Source organism: Pan troglodytes, chromosome 2 (assembly GCF_028858775.2).
Source record: "Pan troglodytes isolate AG18354 chromosome 2, NHGRI_mPanTro3-v2.0_pri, whole genome shotgun sequence".
NCBI classification, from domain to species: Eukaryota; Metazoa; Chordata; class Mammalia; order Primates; family Hominidae; genus Pan; species Pan troglodytes.
Window position 1 is genome coordinate 137,775,424 of NC_086015.1, and position 20,652 is coordinate 137,796,075.

The following is a 20,652-nucleotide window of genomic DNA, read 5'->3' on the forward strand; positions in this document are numbered from 1 at the left end:
TGTGTGATCACTTACAAGTTTGTACTCTGGGTGACCTGTCACCCACAAATGCCAGTATATTATTATTACTTAAAATTATAATTTCTGTGTTTAATATTCCTTTATATCTCAATATTTTTTTACATTTGAAGAGCTTAGAATCAGAAGACTGCAGATACTGCTTCCCTTCCACCCTTTTCGGCAATACCTTTTCCCCCCAAACCCTATATCCTTCTTGCTTCTCATTGCCACTTCCTGACTATTCTCTTTTCTTTCTACCTCAAAAACCCCATCTTTGATTTTCATGTTACCAGCCTATACTGCCAGCCAATGAACATAACAACCAAAATAGTCATCGTCTGACCTCTGGGTTATTTCCTTGGCTCATTGATTTCAGCACCCAGCTCACTGTCAGTTCTCTCTGACGTTACTCTTATCATAACTTTGAGGATCTTAGGATCTGGAGAGATGATGCTTATAATACTCTGACCTTACAGTTTCTTGGCTTTCTTTCCTCCATAAATAGTTTGATTATCTTTGTGTCTCATCTACTTATTCCCACTGCCATTCCTTAGCTCTTGTCATTACCAATATATGCCACCCCTCTAGAATCTCATTTTCAAGCATTCAATTATCAGACTACCAATCCCTATCTTTTCAGCTAACTCTCTCTAGTCCTTTGACTCTCAGTAATCATTAACCATCCCTTAAAATGATTAAATTCTGCCGCCTTTTTACTGCTCCATTATCTACTTGGTGTTCTCACTTATCGGTCCTTAGCCAGCTTTTAAATTCTGTCATTACATTTTTTACTTTCCCCTTCATCTCCTGTGCTCCTCTCTTGCTTCCTCATATTTGCTTGGCAGAATCACAGTTCTGCTTAAGTCCACCTTTCTGCCCACTCTCTACCTGTCATGTATCGCTGAACGTGGCTAGAGAAAAACCTAATCATACTGTCTGTTCTCACTTTAAATTCATGGTCACTAACCTCAAATGGGTCCTAATGCTACCTGGAATCATACTGTATTTCCTCTCATCTCCTCCTTTCCACAATGAGTATTTCAGACTTCTGCTTTTCTCCTCAAACTCTCAACACCTTTCCCCACATCCTCACCTTTGGGTTATATCTTCCTTTCTGTTTATAGACTTCCAACTCTTGTGTCCACCCACCTATCTGCATCTGTGCCCATGTACCCTGCCTTCCTTCCTGGAGGAACTACCCATGCCCTCCCCCTTTTCTACCCAAGGCATTACCCTAGCAGTTCACCTTCTCTTTTCTGCACCCTTAATTTTTTTTCTCTACTGGGTATTTTTTACCAGCATCCAAATTTCCCTCCTCTTAAATATCCTCTCTTGACCCGTCTCTTCCTCCTCTGCCCCATTTTATTTCTTTCATTTTATAACTAAAAAATTACTTCAGTCATCTATACTTGTCTCCAGTTCCTCTTGTCTCATTTTTCTTGTACCCACTCAATAAGGCTTTTGTCCCCTTACACTGCAGAAGCTGTTCACATAGAGGTCACCAGTGACTTCCACATTCCCAAAGCCTGTGGGCTGGTCCTTATCTTCCTCATCCTACCTACAGCTTTGTAGGAGAGCTGGTCTCTCCCAACTCCTTAACCACTTTCTTGACTTGGCTTGAGAAAAACCACATTTCTCTCATTTTTCCTTGTTCATCACTCCTCAGTCTCCGTTATTCCTTAACCACCTAGGGTCATGTCATTGGACCTTTCCTTTTTTTTTTTTTCCTATCTACGCTCACTCCCCTATTGATCCCATTGAATTTCATAGCTTTAACACTGTGTATATGCTGACAATTCCTAAATTTATATATCTAGCCAAGACCTCGCCTCTTCATGACAGAATAACTTTCAACTGTCTGTTTCCTATCTCCACTATTATGTCTAAAATGTGTCAAACTTAACATGTCCAAGCTAAAGGTCCTGTCTTTCTCTTCCTCATCTCCCCAACACTGATTGATGTTTTAGTTGATAACAACTCAATTTGCTCAACCTAAAACCTCGGAGTCATCCTAGACTTCTCTTTTCTCAGCATGATAGCCAGAATGATTCTGCTGTAATGTAAGTCAAATTATATCACTTCCTATACAAAAACCTTCCAGCAGCTTCTCTTAAAAACCTGTTATCCTAATGGCCTACGTGGTCTCATTCCCAGTTATCTCTTACCTTGTCTTCTCCTACTTTCCCTTTCATTCACTTTATTCCAGCCACACCAGTCTCCTTTCTCACCCTTAAACACACCAGGATGCTCTTATTTCAAGGCTATTCTTTCCACCCAGAATATTGTAACTTCACCCTCATCTCCCTAGGTGTTTACTTAAATGTTTTTCACTCAGTCTGGCCATCCCTTTTAAAAATTACAACCCCAACTGTGAAGACTTCATGTTCTGTTTTCTCCAAAACGTGTATTACCATCTGCTATACCATACAAGAAATGTGTCATCTGTTGCCCCCAGTTGAGTAGGACTAGGGTTTTTGTTTGTTTTGTTAAGTATTGTATCCCTGACACCTAAAGCAGTACCTGGCATATATAGTAGAATGATTGAATGAATGAATGAATATCAGAAATTTGGTTAACAACACTTATCTTAAAGAGCCTGAGACTTCTGGAGTTGAGGGTCCTGGAAGACAGTGATAGAAAGATTGAGTTTCCTTTCCCTTTGATTTGCCCCATTTTCATAAATATTGAAATCATTTTCTTGATCATGCAATTTGATGTTACTATTGATCCATCATTAATTTTGAACTGTTTGGCTTTGGGTTACAAATATTTGTTAAAATTTGGTACAGATTTTCTTTGTTATTCAAGCTTTTGCAGTTCCTCTGTTGAGATAATACAAATTTGGATATCAAAGGATATCTGAATCTACTTGGTTCCTTAGTTTTAGATACTGGGAAGTAAGATTTGGGTTACCAAGGGACTTATCTGAAAATTTAATCTGTTCAATTCCTGGGTCTGGATATCAAGAATTTGGATAGCGAGGGATATCTGTAATCATACTTTAAAATTTTAGTTATCTTAGCATCAGTTTTCTGAAAATTCACTAGAAAATTATAACAACCCTTAGGTGGCAGCAAATCAGTGAAAAACATCTGAATCCAGTGCTTAGCATCTGCCTGTCATACTCCTCACCATCAGGGTGTTAAATTTAGAAAGACAGATATCCAGAGGCACAGTATGGGAGGAATTTAGTATTACTCTCCAGCTCTGTTAGCTGAGTGAGTAATGGGGCTCCCGCTGTGGAGAAAGGTGCGAGCGTACCCAGGGACATGGGGAGAAATTAAAGTTAAAGGGAGTCTGGGAAGTAGTGACAGTGAGGAGAAGCACTCAGAAATTAAGTACTCTAATTGCCTCCTCAGGAATTCCGTCAGAAATCGCTGGACTGGGAGAAGCAACGCTTGATTTATCAGCAACAGGTATCTTCACTGGAGGCACAAAGGAAGGCTCTGGCTGAACAATCAGAGATAATTCAGGTAGGCCTAAGACTTTTTAAAATAATGAGAAGCAGATAGGTTTTGATCAAGTTTGAACTACCTTAATGCAGTGTCCTAGTACCATTTAGCCTCTTTCAGCTTCTCTTCACGAACCCTGCTCTCTTGTTTAGGAAGCCTCTCCTCAGCATCTAGACTCAGCTCCTTCTTCCCGCCTGCCCTCACACATGCGTGCATTATCTCTCCTGTCCAGGCTCATGTCCTTGTGCCTGCTTGCTGCTTTGCCTCCTTGCTTGTTTCTGACTTGCTCACCCACTCTCTGTCATTGTTTTGCTTACTCAGGCTCACTCTATGCTTGCATCCATGTTCACTCTCCTCATCTTGGTCCCTAGCTTTGTCGCCCTCTCTTCCTCCCCTCTCTTTCTTCCCTACCACAGTCCCATTCCTCCCTCTGTCTCCTTTTCCATGTCTTTCTGTCTCTTGTTGGGTCTCTCAGCTCTACTATAGTCTGTGCCTTGCTCCATCCCTATGGTCACTGGGGTGTCTTGGCCGAAGTGTCTCAGCTAGGGAGCTTCAGTTAGTCTGCCTATGCGGACAGATATGGAGAGAGTCACATGGCAATGGTGTGCACACCAACTAAAAGTGGTGTCTTTGTGGTAACAAAAACACTTATTTTAGAACATTGATAGAAACTTTTCTTGTAATGGCTTAAGCAAAACCAAAAAACAGACACCTACTTTAGGAATATGTCTTGTAAGAACATATTCAGCTCATTCCTTTTTCAGTTAGAATCGAGAACATAAAGGAAACTAAAAAAACTTGTGATCATCTGTTATGTGCTAGACATTGACCCAGTGCTTCTTGTATGTGTTCTCTGTTTAATATTATGATAATCTGTCAAGGTTGGTAGTTATCTTAGTTTTATAGAATGAGGGAACAGACTGGGTAAGTTGAAATAGCTAGAAGGGAGGGTTTTTTTTTTTTTTTTTTTGGCTTTTTGAGTTTTTAAAAATAATCTGCATTTATTTGCTATTTTAAGTCTCAATAATGCATTAACTTTTTGTTCGTCTCCCTGAAATATCAGCGGTCTGATAAACTACCGACAGTGGCTGTGGCTCTGCTGTGAGTGACTTCATTCAAAATGGTAGGAAAAGTCCACAACAATTGCAAGGAAGAAATTTATTTTCTAGGCCACAGCAAGCTGTGCAGCCAGACAGACCAGTGAAATCCTGAGATGTCTAGACCAGTTTTTTTGACTTGAATGCCAAAGCACCGTAGAGACCTAATAAGATATTGTGTGTGTGTATATATATATATATATATTTTTTTTTTAACAACAAAAATTTTTTTTTGGTTTTCTTGAGATGAGGTCTTGCTGCGTTGCTCAGGCTGGTCTTGAATTCCTGGGCTCCAGCAATCCTTCCACCTTGGCCTCCTAAAGTGCTGGGATTACAGGTGTGAGCCACCACACTTGACCAAGATATTGTTATATTCTAGTTGTAGCCTTCAGATTGACAAAAAAACAAATTGAGTCTTAATTTTTACAGTTCTCAATTATTTATCCACGGAGTATTATTGATTATAGATTCTCTCTTCAAATTACTGTTATCCTATTTCATATTACTGTTGTGATTATTGACTCTAATTAAAACTTCATTATTAGTAAAAATGGGATTTTTACTTACTGTAATTCAGCTAGGGCTAGGGTAAGAAGCCTTTCAACAGCCAACATTTGTTTTTCCTACTAAGGGTGTTTGAATTAATTCTTCTGATAGTTTTGTTTAACCTAAAACTGTCTGATTGTTTAATAAAAATGTTACATATAAATGTATTTATCCTTCTCCCTTAGCAAACTAAGTAAAATTAAATCTTTCAGTGATTCAGTATATACCAGTGCTGTATGATCATCATTTTTTTAAACATCTAAATAAACTTACCTATATCCATTAAGTAGCATTAATAGTTGTCATCATCTTGTCAATCTTTATTTTAATTGTGGTAAAATACACATAAAATGTTCCACCTTAACCATTTTTAAGTGTATAGTATAGTAATGTTAACTATATGTACACTGTTGTGCAACAGATCTCTAGAACTTTTTTATCTTGTCAAACTGAAACTCTATACCATTCCCTACTTCTTATTTTTGGGTGGAATATTACAGAGCAAATCATAGATATCATCTTATTTCCCAACAGGTAAGGACTTAAAAAATAACTACAATATATCAGTATCACATTAATAGAATAACTTCTTAATATAATTTAATATCCAGTCATCCAGTCTGTTCACATTTCTCCAGTTGTCCAGAAAACTATCTTTTTACAATTGAATGTTTGAGTCAGAATCCAGTCAAGGTTGATGTATTGCATTTGGTTGAAAGGTGGGTCACCATTGAACAATGACAGTAGAAAACCTGGGAGGCTGAGTAAGTGGATATTAACCTACCCTCCATTAAAAAAAAATCTCTGTATAATTTTTTTCTTATATGTTTTTAACATCTAAAAGTATAATTCAGAAACAACTTCTCATTCTTTGACATATGTTTGCTTGAATTCATTTCTTTTAATCAGCTATTAAAATTACATAATACATGCTTATTTTAGAAAAATGAGAAAATGCGGATAAAATGAGAAATAAATAAATCACTCATAATTCTACCGTTAAGAGATTTACGATGAATAAAATTTTGGTGTAAATTTCTTCTGACTTTGTGTATGCTTACATACAGTGTGCAGTACATTCATGTACTTTTGATAGGAAAAACCTATATGCACTGTGAATGGGAAAGGAGGGGTAGTTGCAAACTTTAAAAAGTCCTGAGAGTAGCAAAGTGTTGATAATTTTTGAAGCTGTGTGATAGGGGTTCATCATCTTACTCTCTCTATATTTGTGTATGCCTGAAATTTTCCATGAAACAATAACTTTAAAATATATAGAATGCTTACTAAGTGACAGGTACTATGCTAAGCACGTCACAGCTTTAAAATTTTTCCTTTTTAAATATGACATGTCAACAAATTTGTAGTCATAATGATTGTGTAGAAGTCCCCCCTATCGTTAAATGTATAATGACATTTGTAACCAGTCCCTTATTGTAGAACATTTAGTTTTTTACTTTTCACTTTTGTAAATAGTGCTTAGATTAACATCCTTATATAAACATTTAGGAGTATTTATTTTCTTAGGAAATGGCCCTAGAATTGGATTTACTGTATCAGAGTACCTTCAGATATTTTAATATATATTGCCAAAGTTTTCTCCAATGATGGATTGATAGACTTTCTCTAGCAGTATGTGAGAATATCCATTTCCTCATCCTTTCCCCACATTGAGCGCTATTATTTCTTTTGACTCTCCCCACTTTTAGGCTTGTCTTTGCCAATCTTATAGGTGAAAAAAAATGATACCATTGTTTTAATATACATTGTTTTAATATGAGTGAGGTTGAGGACTTTTTTCATCTGTTTATGGCCATCTTCATTTTTCATAAATTATTTGTGTCCTTTATTCACCTTTGTTTTAGGATGTTGTTTGTTTGTTTGTTTGTTTCAATTTTATTTTATTTTCTTTTTTGAGACGGAGCCTCGGTTGCCCAGCCTGGAGTACAGTGGCCTGATCTCGGCTGACTGCAACCTCTGCCTCCCTTCAAGCAGTTCTCCTGCCTCAGCCTCCTGAGTAGCTGGGATTACAGGTGCTCACCACCACGCTCAGCTAATTTTTGTATTTTCAGTAGAGACAGGGTTTCACCATGTTGGCCATGTTGGTCTTGAACTCCAGACCTCAAGTGATCTGCCCACCTTGGCCTCCCAAAGTGCTAGGATTACAGGCGTGAACCATCGCACCTGGCCGGATGTTTATATTTTACTATTCTGAAAGAGCTTTCCATACACTTAAGTATGAAGTATAAGCCCTTTGCTAGTATGTTACAGTTGCACATGTGTACTCAATTTACCTTAATTTTTGCCCAGTATTTTTTATGGAAGTACAATTGTTTTATAAACAGTTAATTAGAATTGCTTAATTCTATCAATTTTTTCTTCAGCATTTCTATCTTTGATATCATACTATAAAGTCTTACCTAAGTCAAATTTCTTCTAATGCTTTATCATTTCTTTTTAATACATTTTATCTAAAAATTACTTTAGTGTAAGGTATTTGATAGGAATCTAAATTTGTTTTTTAAATGGTTATATAATTTACTGACTATTACATTTTCAGGATTGGACAAAATGACTCTAAAATTCATATGGGATGATAAGTGAATGATACTAGCCAACTTTCTTTTTTTTTTTTTTTTGAGACGGATTTTCGCTCTTGTTGCCCAGGCTGGAGTGCAGTGGCACAATCTCGGCTCACTGCAACCTCCGCCTCCCAGATCAAACGATCCTCCTCCTCAGCATCCCAGGTAGCTAGGATTACAGGCGTGCACCACCATGCCCAGCTGATTTTGTGTTTTTAGTAGAGATGGGGTTTTACTATCCTGGTCAGGCTTTTCTCGAACTCCTGACCTCAAGTGATCCACCCGCCTCAGCCTCCCAGAGTGCTGGGATTACAGGTGTGAGCCACTGTGCCTGGCCACCAACATTTTTTAAAAAGGAGTAATGGGGGGATGTTTGTTCTATCAAATATTAAAATGTATTTTATTAAAAAGTACAGTTGTTAAACTGTAATGCTAGATGTAACAACAGAGTCGTGGTTATATAGTATAGGAAAAGGATCAGTACAGTCTAAAACTAAGGTCATTTCTGTTTAGAAGGCTACTTTTTCTGTTGCCTACATAATGCAAAGGAAATGTTCAAGGAAATCTTAGAGAACAGTAAGAACATTTGAAAAAAATTAAAATATTAAGCCAACATAAAATGTAAAATATTTAACTGATAAACAGTATGTGAAAAAAGTAGCGGTTGCTCTATGTTTTCCTTTTGAAATACTTAGATGAGCTGTAAAATATTCTTCAAGTTAATTTTAAATCCACTGTTAATTATATGTATATAAATATATTTATACGTTTTATATATATATATATAACATATAAAAATATGTTATATTTTTAAAAGCATCCTTTTCCTGTCACAACTTTTGAAGAAAAAAATGACCCTAACTAAAATGTTAATCTGTTGTCTTGGTAGAATTATCAGAGTTAATTGAATTGGCTTAGACCTACTGTTTAAAAGTTCGTAGTAGCATAGACACAACAGTGATAAGAGAATCTTACTAGGAGCTGTGTTGTTAATAGGCTCTTTAGGCTGCTCTCTAGTGGAAATGCTGTGAGGCTGTGGCCTGCACTGGCGCATTTGGAGTTGACAGTGATGGGGAGCTTGGTAAGGGATTGATGCTTACAATGGCCGTACCTTCATACTGGGATTCTTTGGAAAATAAAAAGCCCTGTTGCTTCATATCACATTGTTCATAGTAATCTCACTCTCTGGGAGAGTCATTTTCTTGAAGCACCAGGAAGTAGCTATCACAAATCCAGAAGAGGATTTGAATTCAACCCCCACTCCCCAATTTCTTCTCCACTCTCCTTCACACTTTAGCTGGCCACACTGGCCTTTTGTTTCAGTTTCAGTCTCCCTGATGTAAATTGCCTTCTTGATTGCTTCTTTACTTTTAACCACCTCTGCTGTGATTTGTATTGTTGAAATAACTTCTACCCACTCCAATAGAATGCTAAATGTTAGATTAATAAGAGGAATGCCTGTTTCTGGCTCAAAGAATTAGTGGTTAGTGCAAAAAAAAAAAAAAGTTTAAAAATATGCCAGCCTTAAAATACCTCTAAAGCCAGATAATTATCAGAAATAATCATTATTTTAGAAGTTTTTAAATAATTATTTCTGACTTTCTTAGTATTGATGAAATATTCTTGAGATTAGTGTAGTGCTAATAGATATTGGTGAGTCACATGTAATTTAAAATTTTTTACTAGTCACATTAAAAAGTAAAAAGGTGAAATTAATTTTAATAATATATTCAACTCAATATGTCAGAAATATTACAACATTTACTTTACATTTTTTTAACGAGTCTTTGAAATCTTTAACTGAATTTGTATTTTACGGTTAAGAGCACATCTCAATTCAGATTAGCCACAGTTCAGTTGTGCAATATCCGCGTGTGGGTGACTGCAATGGTAGTGCAGCCTTAGTGCATTCTAGGCAATGAAAATTTAGAATTTGTACTTGAGTTGATTATGTACTTTTCACTATGCTTAAAAAACACTGTATTTTTGTGTGACCAAAATAGTAAATCAGTGAAAGAAGGTTATGTTCTCCATTCTTCAAAACTGAGAAGTTTATTAGTATTTAGCAAATCTAGACTCACTGGTTAAAGTATGCCTTGGTTTAACTATTAGTTTATTATATCAATACTGAGTTTAAGATCACAGATTTGAGTTGATAGTGTTAGGTAGCTATTACAGTATTAAGAAGATAGTGTTTTGCAATTATGTATTATCTGAGTGCCCATTTGGGCAGTGGGTTTCTAGTTGTGTTTTGCTGAGACCCAGGGCTGCTGTACAGATTAAGGGTAGGACTAAGGGACATTTCAGCAAGCTGGGCTCTAACCCTTTTCTCCTTCTCACCCTCACCCAATATCTGCATTTATTTATTCTGCACAGGAAACCTTTCCTCTTTGAAAAAAAAGTTTATATTATATTTAAAAGTTTGGAGACAGTTCCATGCTTAGCAGTTGTTCTAGTGAATCTAAACCTAAATGTTGATGTTCTTCCTTTATACCATTGTAGGGATCTGGTTAAAAAAAAAAAAAAAGGCTCTTTGCACTGAAATCTTGATCGGTAATTTATACAAACAGTATTTGTCTATCTCTTCACCTCTCTTCTACCCTCTCTCTGGCTTATGGGAAGTTTTTAGCATCTACTTTGTTTGACTACAGTATATAGTACAGGATTTGGACCTGTACTGTAAATAATAAAATCTTTAAATCTGCAATAGATAGATTTCCCAGAGATATTTCTACTTGTATTTCTAAAGTAAAATTGTGTGCTTTTACCTTTAGAAATATTTCGAGTAAGGGAAGTTTACCTCTACAGATTATTTATATTCATCTTCAATGTGTAGATGAAGTACCAGCCAGGATGCTGGATTAAAACTTGTAAAAACTAAAAAGTTTGGAGCTAAAACCCAATACTGCTGGGATGCGTAGCCTAAAACATAGTAGTCAGTAAACGTATCATTCAGAGAAACCAGTTTGAGATGCATTATATTTGTTTACCTCTTTTAACTCAGGAAGTGTCCAAAAACTGATGACAGAACCAATCTCTCCTCCCTTATAAGCACCTTTTCCTCAATAAACAAAAGACCACAATTTCCCCATTTCTCTGAATTTAAAGAGCATTTTATGGTCACTATGACTAATCTAAATATGAATGTTTATAATATTAAAACAGAATAATTACAACATGCTCTAGGTGGGAGGGGGAATTTAAACTACAAATTTAGTGATTTTGAAATTCTAATTTCTAAACTTCCATCAGAAATATAGTAATGCATTATAGTTCCTATTTCCTATGTTTTAAATAGGAAATAATTCCAGCCAGGTTGCAGTTGAATTTCTGTGTGAGTAGGTAGAATACTGTAGCATCTCTTCTCCTGAGGAATCCCTTTACTTTATCCATTCTTTTCTATTTATTTATTTATTTGAGACAGGTTCTTACTTTGTCACGCAGGCCGGAGTGCAGTGGTGCGATCTTGGCTCACTGCAACTTCCGCTTCCTGGGTTCGTGTGATCCTCCCATGCCACTGTGCTCGGGTAATTTTTGTATTTTGTTTGTTTGTTTGTTTGTTTGTTTTGAGACAGAGTCTCATTCTGTCACTAGGCTGCAGTGCAGTGGCGCAATCTCGGCTCACTGCAACCTCCGACTCCCTGGTTCAAGTGATTCTCCTGCCTCAGCCTCCCGATCCCGAGTAGCTGGGATTACAGGCATGTGCCACCACGCCCAGCTAATTTTTGTATTTTTAGTAGAGACGGGTTTCACCATGTTGGCAAGGATGGTCTCAATCTCCTGACCTCATGATCCGCCCACCTCAGCCTCCCAAAGTGCGGGATTACAGGCATGATCCACTGCACCCGGCCAATTTTTGTATTTTTTATAAAGACAGGGTTTCGCCATGTTTCCAGGCTGATCTCGAACTCCTGAGCTCAAGCGATCTGCCCGCCTCAGCCTCCCATAGTGTTAGGATTACAGGCGTGAGCCACCACTCCCAGCCTCTCAATTCTTTCTTACCCCTTCTCAATATATATATATATTTTAGTGAGCCAGTGCTTTATGTTTTTATGGAAATAATAGTTTCATTTTAGTCTTATTCATTGATTATTTTATCATTTCCCTTTTACCTATTGATTGATAGTCTGTGTTTCTAGGCTCAGCTTGCCAATCGGAAACAGAAATTAGAGTCTGTGGAACTTTCTAGCCAATCAGAAATTCAACACTTAAGCAGTAAACTGGAGCGGGCTAATGACACTATCTGTGCCAATGAGTTGGAAATAGAGCGCCTCACCATGAGGGTCAATGACTTGGTTGGAACCAGTATGACTGTCCTGCAGGAGCAGCAGCAAAAAGAAGAAAAATTGAGGGAATCTGAGAAACTATTAGAGGTCTGTTTTAAAATCACTATAATTGGGGGAAGTGTGTGTATGAGTATTTTAAGAGAGTGTTATTAAGCTAGAACTAGGTTCTACAATCCATACTTTCTTCCCTAGTTTATAAATGATGGATCAGATATTGATAGTTTTACTAATATTGTGACTTTATTACAATATTTACAATATTGTAATATTGTTACATAACTTATAGTCTGACTTCCTGGCTTCTCGTGAAATAGAAAAATTGTAATAACAGCTGGCTTAGAAATTTCTGAGTATTTTGCAGGTTCTGCAGGAAGAAAAAAGAAGGAAAATTATAATCATATTTGACTTTTTTGCAGGCTCTGCAGGAAGAAAAGAGAGAATTGAAGGCAGCTCTTCAGTCTCAAGAAAATCTCATACATGAGGCCAGAATACAAAAGGAGAAGTTACAAGAAAAAGTAAAGGCAACTAACACTCAACACGCTGTAGAAGCTATAAGGTAAATTTAATCTTAAATATTATTCATCTTAGCCACTTAATGGCTAGGTATTAAGCACTAGGCTTATTTTTATTTTTATTTTTATTTTATTTTCAGATAGTCTCCTGTTGCCCAGACTGGAGTTCAGTGGTGCAATCTCAGCTCACTGCAACCTCAACCTCCGAGGTTCAAGCCATTCTCCAGCCTCAGCCTCCCAAGTAGCTGGGACTACAGGTGCATGCTACCACACCTGGCTAGTTTTTTGTATTTTTAGAGACGGGCATTCATCATGTTGGCTAGGCCGGTCTTAAATTCCTAACCTCAGGTGATCTGCCCACCTCGGCCTCCCAAAGTGCTGGGATTACAGGTGTGAGCTGCCACGCCCATCCAAGCACTAGTTTTCATATTGCATATTCATAATTTTATGTTTGATCATATTGTGGATTTTCTTAATTGGCTTTAACTTGTGAGTTAGGTTTTTAAAGTGTTACAAAATTTTGTGTGGTTAATTTTCTTCTGCCACCAGTTAGGGTCCCTAACAGAGACTCTCATGTTTAGAAAGTTAGAAACCAAGGTCAGTTTGCATGCTTGGTGAAAATCCAAATGTGCAGGGAATTGTCATCCATGTCTCCTGGAGGCCTCACTTTGTTGGTGGAATAAGTTGTGATTAGTAGCTGCTTATCATTAATAGCAGCCAGCCATTGGGCTAGCCCTCTTGCTTGATTTAAGTCTGGTGCACACTTTTATTTTTGCCAGAATTCTCCTGTAACTTTTCAGTTTTTTTGGTACAGGGTTTCAAGTGTCACTGAAGTGATTTTGCCATTTTGTCTTTTTCCCTTGAAAAAAGGCCAAATCCCAGTTAAGAAGGGAGTAAATTGCTACTTTTTGAAGTATCAGCATCTCTTGACTCTTTCTTTCCTCTCCCAATATTCTTTTTATAAAGCAGGAGACAAACTGAAGAGTTCCAAAGAGGTTACCAAAAATGATTGGGAAACACAGACTAGATGAGCATTATTTTTGTTGGCAGAGATAAAGGCCTTAACAATCATCCTATGTCTTTCCATAGGCCACGGGAAGAATCTCTGGCAGAAAAGAAGTACACCTCTCAAGGGCAGGGGGACTTAGACAGTGTGCTCTCCCAGTTGAATTTTACCCATACTAGTGAGGACCTTCTGCAGGCAGAGGTGACTCGTCTTGAAGGCAGGTACATAATTATACACACATTTCAAAAATTTCAAGTTGTTAAAATGAATTTTTGATCATCATATTGTAAATGAATGTAATAGTCATAGTAAAAAAAATAAGATTTTTTTCTAGTATCCACAAATGGCCTAAGTTCTTATTTCTTTTTTTTTTTTTTTTTTTTTTTTTGGAGACGGAGTCCCGCTCTGTCACCCAGACTGGAGTGCAATGGCACAATCTCAGCTCACTGCAACCTCCACCTCCTGGTTTAATTTATTCTTCCTCCCCAGCCTCCCGAGTAGCTGAGATTACAGGCGTGCACCACCATGCTTGGCTAATTTTTATATTTTTGTAGAGACGGGGTTTCACCATGTTGGCCAGGCTGGTCTTGAACTCCTGACCTCAGGTGATCCACCTGCCTTGGCTTCCCAAAGTGCTGGGATTACAGGCATGAGTCACCGCACCCTGCCCTAAGTTCTTATTTCATTGAGAAGACAGAAGCAATTAAAGGAGAACCTCTTAATCTTTCTGTCATCAAATCTACCAGTCTGCCCATACCTGTGCCTTTCTGCACTTCTAAGACCAACCACTCCACTTGTGTCCTTTTTCTGTAGTTATATCCTTTCTCTTCTACATCATCAAGTTCTTTCTGTCTGCTGAATCATATCCACTGGTATAAAATACGCTATAACATCACCCATCTGGGGGAAAAACCATCCCTTAATCCTATGTCTCCGTCAAGTTATTTCCACATTTCTGTACTTCTCTTTAAGACCAAATTCTTCAAAAGAGTTGTCTATACTGACTCTACTTCTTTACCTTTCACCTGTTTAGCAGCCCTTCACTTAGGTTTTCCTCCCTGCCACCTCAGAAGCAGGGTAGGAAGGGGTAACAGTTGACACATGGTGATCCTCCTTTTTGTTCTGCTGTGGTGGTGTTACTTCCTTGGGTGTTAATTGAATCCTGACTAATGCTATACCATACCCACCTAAACACTTGTCATTGTCGTACTTATAGAATTTTTTTTGGTTTTTCATAACCTCTCAACTTTTTGATTGGGAAGAGTGTGATATTTTGTTTTAAACACATGAGTCATGATCATTTGTACACTGACATTTTCTGTATGTAAAAGATAAAATTGCTTTTAACATGAACTGTTAACCTTTAGGCAAACAACAAGAGAAATATCATTTTACACTTTTTAGGTTATCTTTAAGTAATACATTTTTTGTTTTTACATTTATTTCTGGTTTTGGAAACAAGTAAGTATTTTCTTACTTTTATCTACATGTTAAATACACAAACATGCATACACACACATATTTTCTGCTTTATTCCTTTTGGAATACTTGGAGTACTTGAGATAGTCTTTGTTATTATTGAAGTATATGTGTACTCTTCCGTTTGACTAAAATTAAGTTTATTATTTTTGACATTGGGACAACAGTTTACATTTTTATCACAGTTTTTTTATTGATTGGCTTTTTAGTAATATTTTAAATGACTGAGGTGATGTTTAAGATATTGGCTGGATATTTTTTGGATATCAAGAATGTAAATTAGATAGTCCAATTTATAGGTTTCAGGATTTTGGTTTTAAGTATGGGATCTTATTTTTGTCATACAGTTTGGAATCTGTGAGTGCAACGTGTAAACAGCTGAGCCAAGAACTAATGGAAAAATATGAAGAACTGAAGAGGATGGAAGCACATAACAATGAATACAAAGCAGAGATTAAGAAGGTAAAAATCTGCATACCTAGGATTGCAAAATTGTATGTGTTTATGGACTAAGCTGTGGATTGGGAGATTATAGGGGTTATTTTTAATGAGAAAAAAATGTAGTTCAAGGGACCACTTGATATTTAGGAGTGGAAGAGTTTGTGGAATGTGCATAGGGAAAGTGCCTTCTTTCTTTGGCATTGCCCCTGATGCCCAATAAATATTTTTAAGATAATTGAAGGCTGTCCCCTTTGAACTCAAAAACTTTATTTTAAACATGTTTTGATGAAAAGTTTTCTAAAAGACATATACTCTGTTGCTTGCAAAAAAATATGAACTGTCACTTAATATTTTTTTATTGCCTAAAGATAGTATTTATGTATTGTCTCCTGTGCTATGATGTAGTTAGTATCCTTGTCAGCTATTGAGGTATGCAGAGCTGTTTGTGTCTATATGAATGGGCCCTAACTGTCCTATTTGTTGATTTGTATTTTTTGTTACTTCTTTAAGATTACTTCTAGCTCCTTTCTTCCTCTTGTTCTATTTGTTATCCTGTGGACTAAGATACCATATGAGCAAAACTTTTAGATTCACAACTAAAAAAAAGAATGAAGGTCACAAGTACTCTCCTCTAAATTGTGTGCATGGACCTTGATTCTGGTCCTCAGCACTTGAATAACCCATCTCTCCCTGTTTTGAGGTATAATAAATGATTGTAGGTATAACCACCTGACCTTCAGTACAGATATGCAACTTGGTAAATTGCTAATTTTTCTGCAGATTTAATTTAGGAGAAATTTAATGTCTTGAGATAAGGTGAACTTTTATTTTATTAGCTAGTAACATATTATTCTATCTAAATGCTTTCTCTTAACTTTTGGTGCTTTCTTTTCTGCTTGTTTATAGTTGAAAGAACAGATTTTACAGGGTGAACAAAGTTACAGTTCTGCACTAGAAGGAATGAAGATGGAAATCTCCCATCTAACTCAGGAGTTACATCAGCGAGATATCACTATTGCTTCCACCAAAGGTTCTTCCTCAGACATGGAAAAGCGACTCAGAGCAGAGATGCAAAAGGCAGAAGACAAAGCAGTAGAGCATAAGGTGAAGCCTGAACAAAACCTTTTTTAAATTTGAAATTTGTTTTAAAGATGGAGTTGATTAAAGACATAATTTTCATAATATTTAATTCAGTGAATTTTTATTAGATACCTGCTTTGAGCTGAGAGCATGCTGGCTAGCAAAGAGTTTAGTGAGTATGGTGGGGAGGTGAGAGTAGACACAGACAAGTAAAGTGACTGTATCAGTGGTGTATGGTGAGAGTCACTAGAGATCACAAGCAGCCTGAATCTAGACCACTCGCTGCAAAGGCCTTCCAGAAGGTGTGATAGCAAAGCTAAGTTAGGAGCGAGCTGGGTGATGGGGAGGAAAAGTGTTTCAGGCACAGGAAAATACAGAGGTCTCTAAGAGAGAGTAGAAACACGCTCACTGTGGTTGAAACTAGAGTACAAGTGGGATGAGTGGAAGGTATGAGACTGGAAAGCAGGGACTGGCTGCTGAAGGGCTATGTTAGCCATGTAAAGGAGTTATACTGTGACTTTGAGGTCAGTAGGGAATGGCTGCAAGCAGGAGTAAAATTCAGTGGTCCTTAAATGGAGAATAAGCAGGGAGACAGAGCACCCAGATGCTGTTACAGTGGTAAGATGGTGGCCTGAGCAGTGGGCAAGGGAGGCAGAGGGAAATGGATGAATTCTGGAGATACTGGGCTGGTAAAAATGACTGGGCATTGTATTTGATTGGCAGGGAGGGTGAGGTAGGCAGAGTTAAGGAATGGTGCTCCACAGGATTTAAACTTAGGCAACTGATAGAAAGTGATGCTTTTTAATGAAATAGAGAAAAGACAGGGAGCAAGTTTGGTGAAGGATGATGAATTTGTGTGAAAAGTACACAGACTGGGGAAACTGGTGGAGAGGACATTGGTTTGACACATTTGTTTGGAATAAAGGCTGGAATTTTGTATGGATAATAGTCAATTCCACAGAAGGCCTGGAGTTGAAGATTAAAATCAGGATTAGGCATTTAGCTGTGGCTGTCCTTTCTTCATGGTGACATTTGGAACCCCCTGAGAGACTTAATGATAATAGTGAGAAAGCATAGCGTAAGAAGAGAAGTGACTCAAACCAAACTTAGGATACTTCTCATTTAGCGTAAAAAAGATGTTGGAATGAAGCTTAAAAAAAGGAGCAGTGAGGAGGGAAATCAGATAGTTTTTGCCAAGCCAAGGAAAGAAGGAATATTTTCAAATGGGAATGGTCAAGCACAAAAGCTGAGGGGAATGAGAACTGAATATAAATTGTTATTTTGTGAATAAAGTACAATTCCATGTGACGTTGCAGGTAGAAGCCAAATTGGAGGAGGCCAGCACAGGAGAATGGGTAGGGATTTAAGGGGTTCAGTGGATTGAAACTTTGCTGCTTTCTCACCTGATTTATCCTATTAGAATGATATCTTCATCCCATTCATGTTCATTCACCTTAATAACATCTTAAAAATCTTTTTAGAAAGTCTATATATATATATACACACACACGTACATATATATGTGTATATATATATAAATATGTATATGTATGTATATAAATGAAGAATATGACTTAGCCTAATGAAAATTCCATGTGGAAAAATTTTGTAAGATGCATTTGATTTACATGTTATATTTATTTTTTTCTGTTTTCCCCTTTTCAGGAGATTTTGGATCAGCTGGAGTCACTCAAATTAGAAAATCGTCATCTTTCTGAAATGGTGATGAAATTGGAATTGGGTTTACATGAGGTACATAAATAGAAACTTAAGTTTTTCTACTATCCAAGCCTTCAAAAAAATTACTTTGTAAATATTTACATTATAAAGAGAGAATTAAGATCAACTTAGATCCTTTTGCAGAAATTTTCTCAAAGAAAATGAAGGTAAAACAATACTGGAAGTGAGCAAAATATGACTCTCCACTCCAGCAGCAGGAAGGGTTTTTGTTTTTTTGTTTGTTTTTTTGAGACGGGGTTTCACTCTTGTTACCCAGGCTGGAGTGCAATGGCGTGATCTTGGCTCACCACAGCCTCCACCTCCCGGGTTCAAATGATGCTCCTGCCTCAGCCTCCTGAGTACCTGGGATCACAGGCATGCGCCACCACACCTGGCTGATTTTGTATTTTCAGTAGAGACAGGGTTTCTCCATGTTGGTCAGGCTGGTCTCGAACTCCCAACCTCAGGTGATCTGCCCGCCTCAGCCTCCCAAAGTGCTGGGATTACAGGCATGAGCCACCGTGCTCGGCCAGGAAGGTATTTTTTTATATTATGTATGTGATAAAATTTACCTACAGTCTGTGTTCTTAGTTGGAAGAATGTATATGAAGGACTTAGCATAGTACATAGTACCTGGCACTTAGTAAGTATGCAATACGTCCTAGATGGTGGTATTATTATTATTATTATTGTTAATGATTATTATGTTTGTTATCTTTTTAGAAAGTATATTGTCTTTAAAATAATTTAATTTTAATTTTATTTCTACAAGATATTCACATAATAAAATATTTTAGAATCTTTTATATTCAAGGACTTTTAGTAGGTGCTATAATGAACACAGGCTGAATAAGATAGCATTCTTGCCTTTAAGAGAGATTTTGGATTAGCTGCAATTACTCAAATTACTCTAGCCTTTAAGAGACTAGAGTAATCTAGTAGCAAGGATAAGAAATGCATACAAGCTTCTGTGAAACCAGAGAGAACATGATTAGCCAACAGTGAATTACAGTATAGATGCTCTTTTAACTGTTTTGTTACAAAATTCCTATAATTTGCAGAATGACTCATCTATTCTGACCCATCTTTTCTTGGTGTAGGTCAGATGTCTGAAAATTGTATAAATGCTTTTTTCCTGCATTTCCAGAGAGTATTCCTCCAAAAAGATATATGGTTCCAACATGCTCCCTGTTTGCTCTGAAAAATTCTAATTTCACAATCCAGGATTGTGGATACTGGGGTGGAAGAACATGCAAAAGACTATTATAGAGTACCTTATTTCAACTGGAAAAATGGGGGACTATTTTTGTAATCTTTCAGAAGGGTAAGATTCTCCAAACATCATGACGCCATAGAGGATTTTACAACATAAAAATGTGAAGTTTCTGGATGGTAAAAGGCCCTATTAAAAAAGACTAATAGGGAGAAAATAGTTTATAATCAGACAAAAGGTTAATGTAAATTATTAATATATAAAAATTCCCTACAAAGATAATAAGGAAAAGATAATCCAGTAGAAAAATAGGCAAAGAATGTAGACAGATACCTCACAGAATTAATATAAATATCTAGTAAACAAAGAAAACTGGTCAACCTCTCTAATAAAGCAAAATAAATAGACATTCTTTTACTAATTGGTTTGATAATAACCTTTAAAAACTAATATATAGCCAGTGTTAGAAAGATGTAAGGAAACAGACTTATTGCACTGTCAATGAGAAAGTGAATTGATACGGCCTTTCTAGAGGACAGCTTAGCAATATCCATCAAATGCGTAAATACGTATAGCCTCTAAATTCCTGGGTCATGTGTGTTTCTGATTTTGATAGTCCTTGCTGAATTGTTTTCAGAATGGTCTTATCTTTTTACATTCCCATGGAAACCATTCTCTAGGAGCAAGTGTGCATAAAATGGTCATTGAAGTATTGTTTGCAATATCCAAAATTTTGAAATAAACTAAATATTTATTTCAATGGTTAATTTGTGATTTTATGAATATTACGCTGTCATTGAAGGTGGCAGATGAAAACACTCATCTGATCTTGCTCTATCCTCAAATCCCTCTAAAACTATCATGAAAGGATTTATTTTTGTTTTATTTTTTTTTTTTCCTTTTATTATTATACTTTAAGTTTTAGGGTACATGTGCACATTGTGCAGGTTAGTTACCTATGTATACATGTGCCATGCTGGTGCGCTGCACCCACTAACTCGTCATCTAGCATTAGGTATATCTCCCAGTGCTATCCCTCCCCCCTCCCCCCACCCCACAACAGTCCCCAGAGTGTGATGTTCCCCTTCCTGTGTCCGTGTGATCTCATTGTTCAGTTCCCACCTATGAGTGAGAATATGCAGTGTTTGGTTTTTTGTTCTTCTGATAATTTACTGAGAATGATGATTTCCAGTTTCATCCATGTCCCTACAAAGGACATGAACTCATCATTTTTTATGGCTG

The 20,652-nt window shown here is 36.9% G+C and overlaps 1 protein-coding gene across 50 annotated transcripts in view; it reads left to right on the forward strand.

The window, feature by feature from the left end:
• The window catches only part of CEP63 (centrosomal protein 63), a 129,798-nt gene that overhangs the window by 48,245 nt on the left and 60,901 nt on the right, over positions 1 to 20,652 (forward strand). For 28 of the 50 annotated variants that reach the window (XR_008547113.2, XR_010155797.1, XM_009446513.5 and 25 more), the window contains exons 6-12: positions 3,360 to 3,473; positions 11,814 to 12,047; positions 12,377 to 12,516; positions 13,562 to 13,699; positions 15,305 to 15,419; positions 16,305 to 16,502; positions 18,144 to 18,230. Coding sequence is in view for 48 of the 50 variants with exons in the window: in XM_009446513.5 (XP_009444788.3) it covers positions 3,360 to 3,473; positions 11,814 to 12,047; positions 12,377 to 12,516; positions 13,562 to 13,699; positions 15,305 to 15,419; positions 16,305 to 16,502; positions 18,144 to 18,230 (1,026 nt within the window). In the remaining 2 variants the exon portion in view is untranslated. The remainder of the gene's footprint in view (positions 1 to 3,359; positions 3,474 to 11,813; positions 12,048 to 12,376; positions 12,517 to 13,561; positions 13,700 to 15,304; positions 15,420 to 16,304; positions 16,503 to 18,143; positions 18,231 to 20,652) is intronic. The other 22 variants (XM_063807205.1, XM_054681074.1, XM_054681047.1 and 19 more) reach the window with 2 other exon arrangements.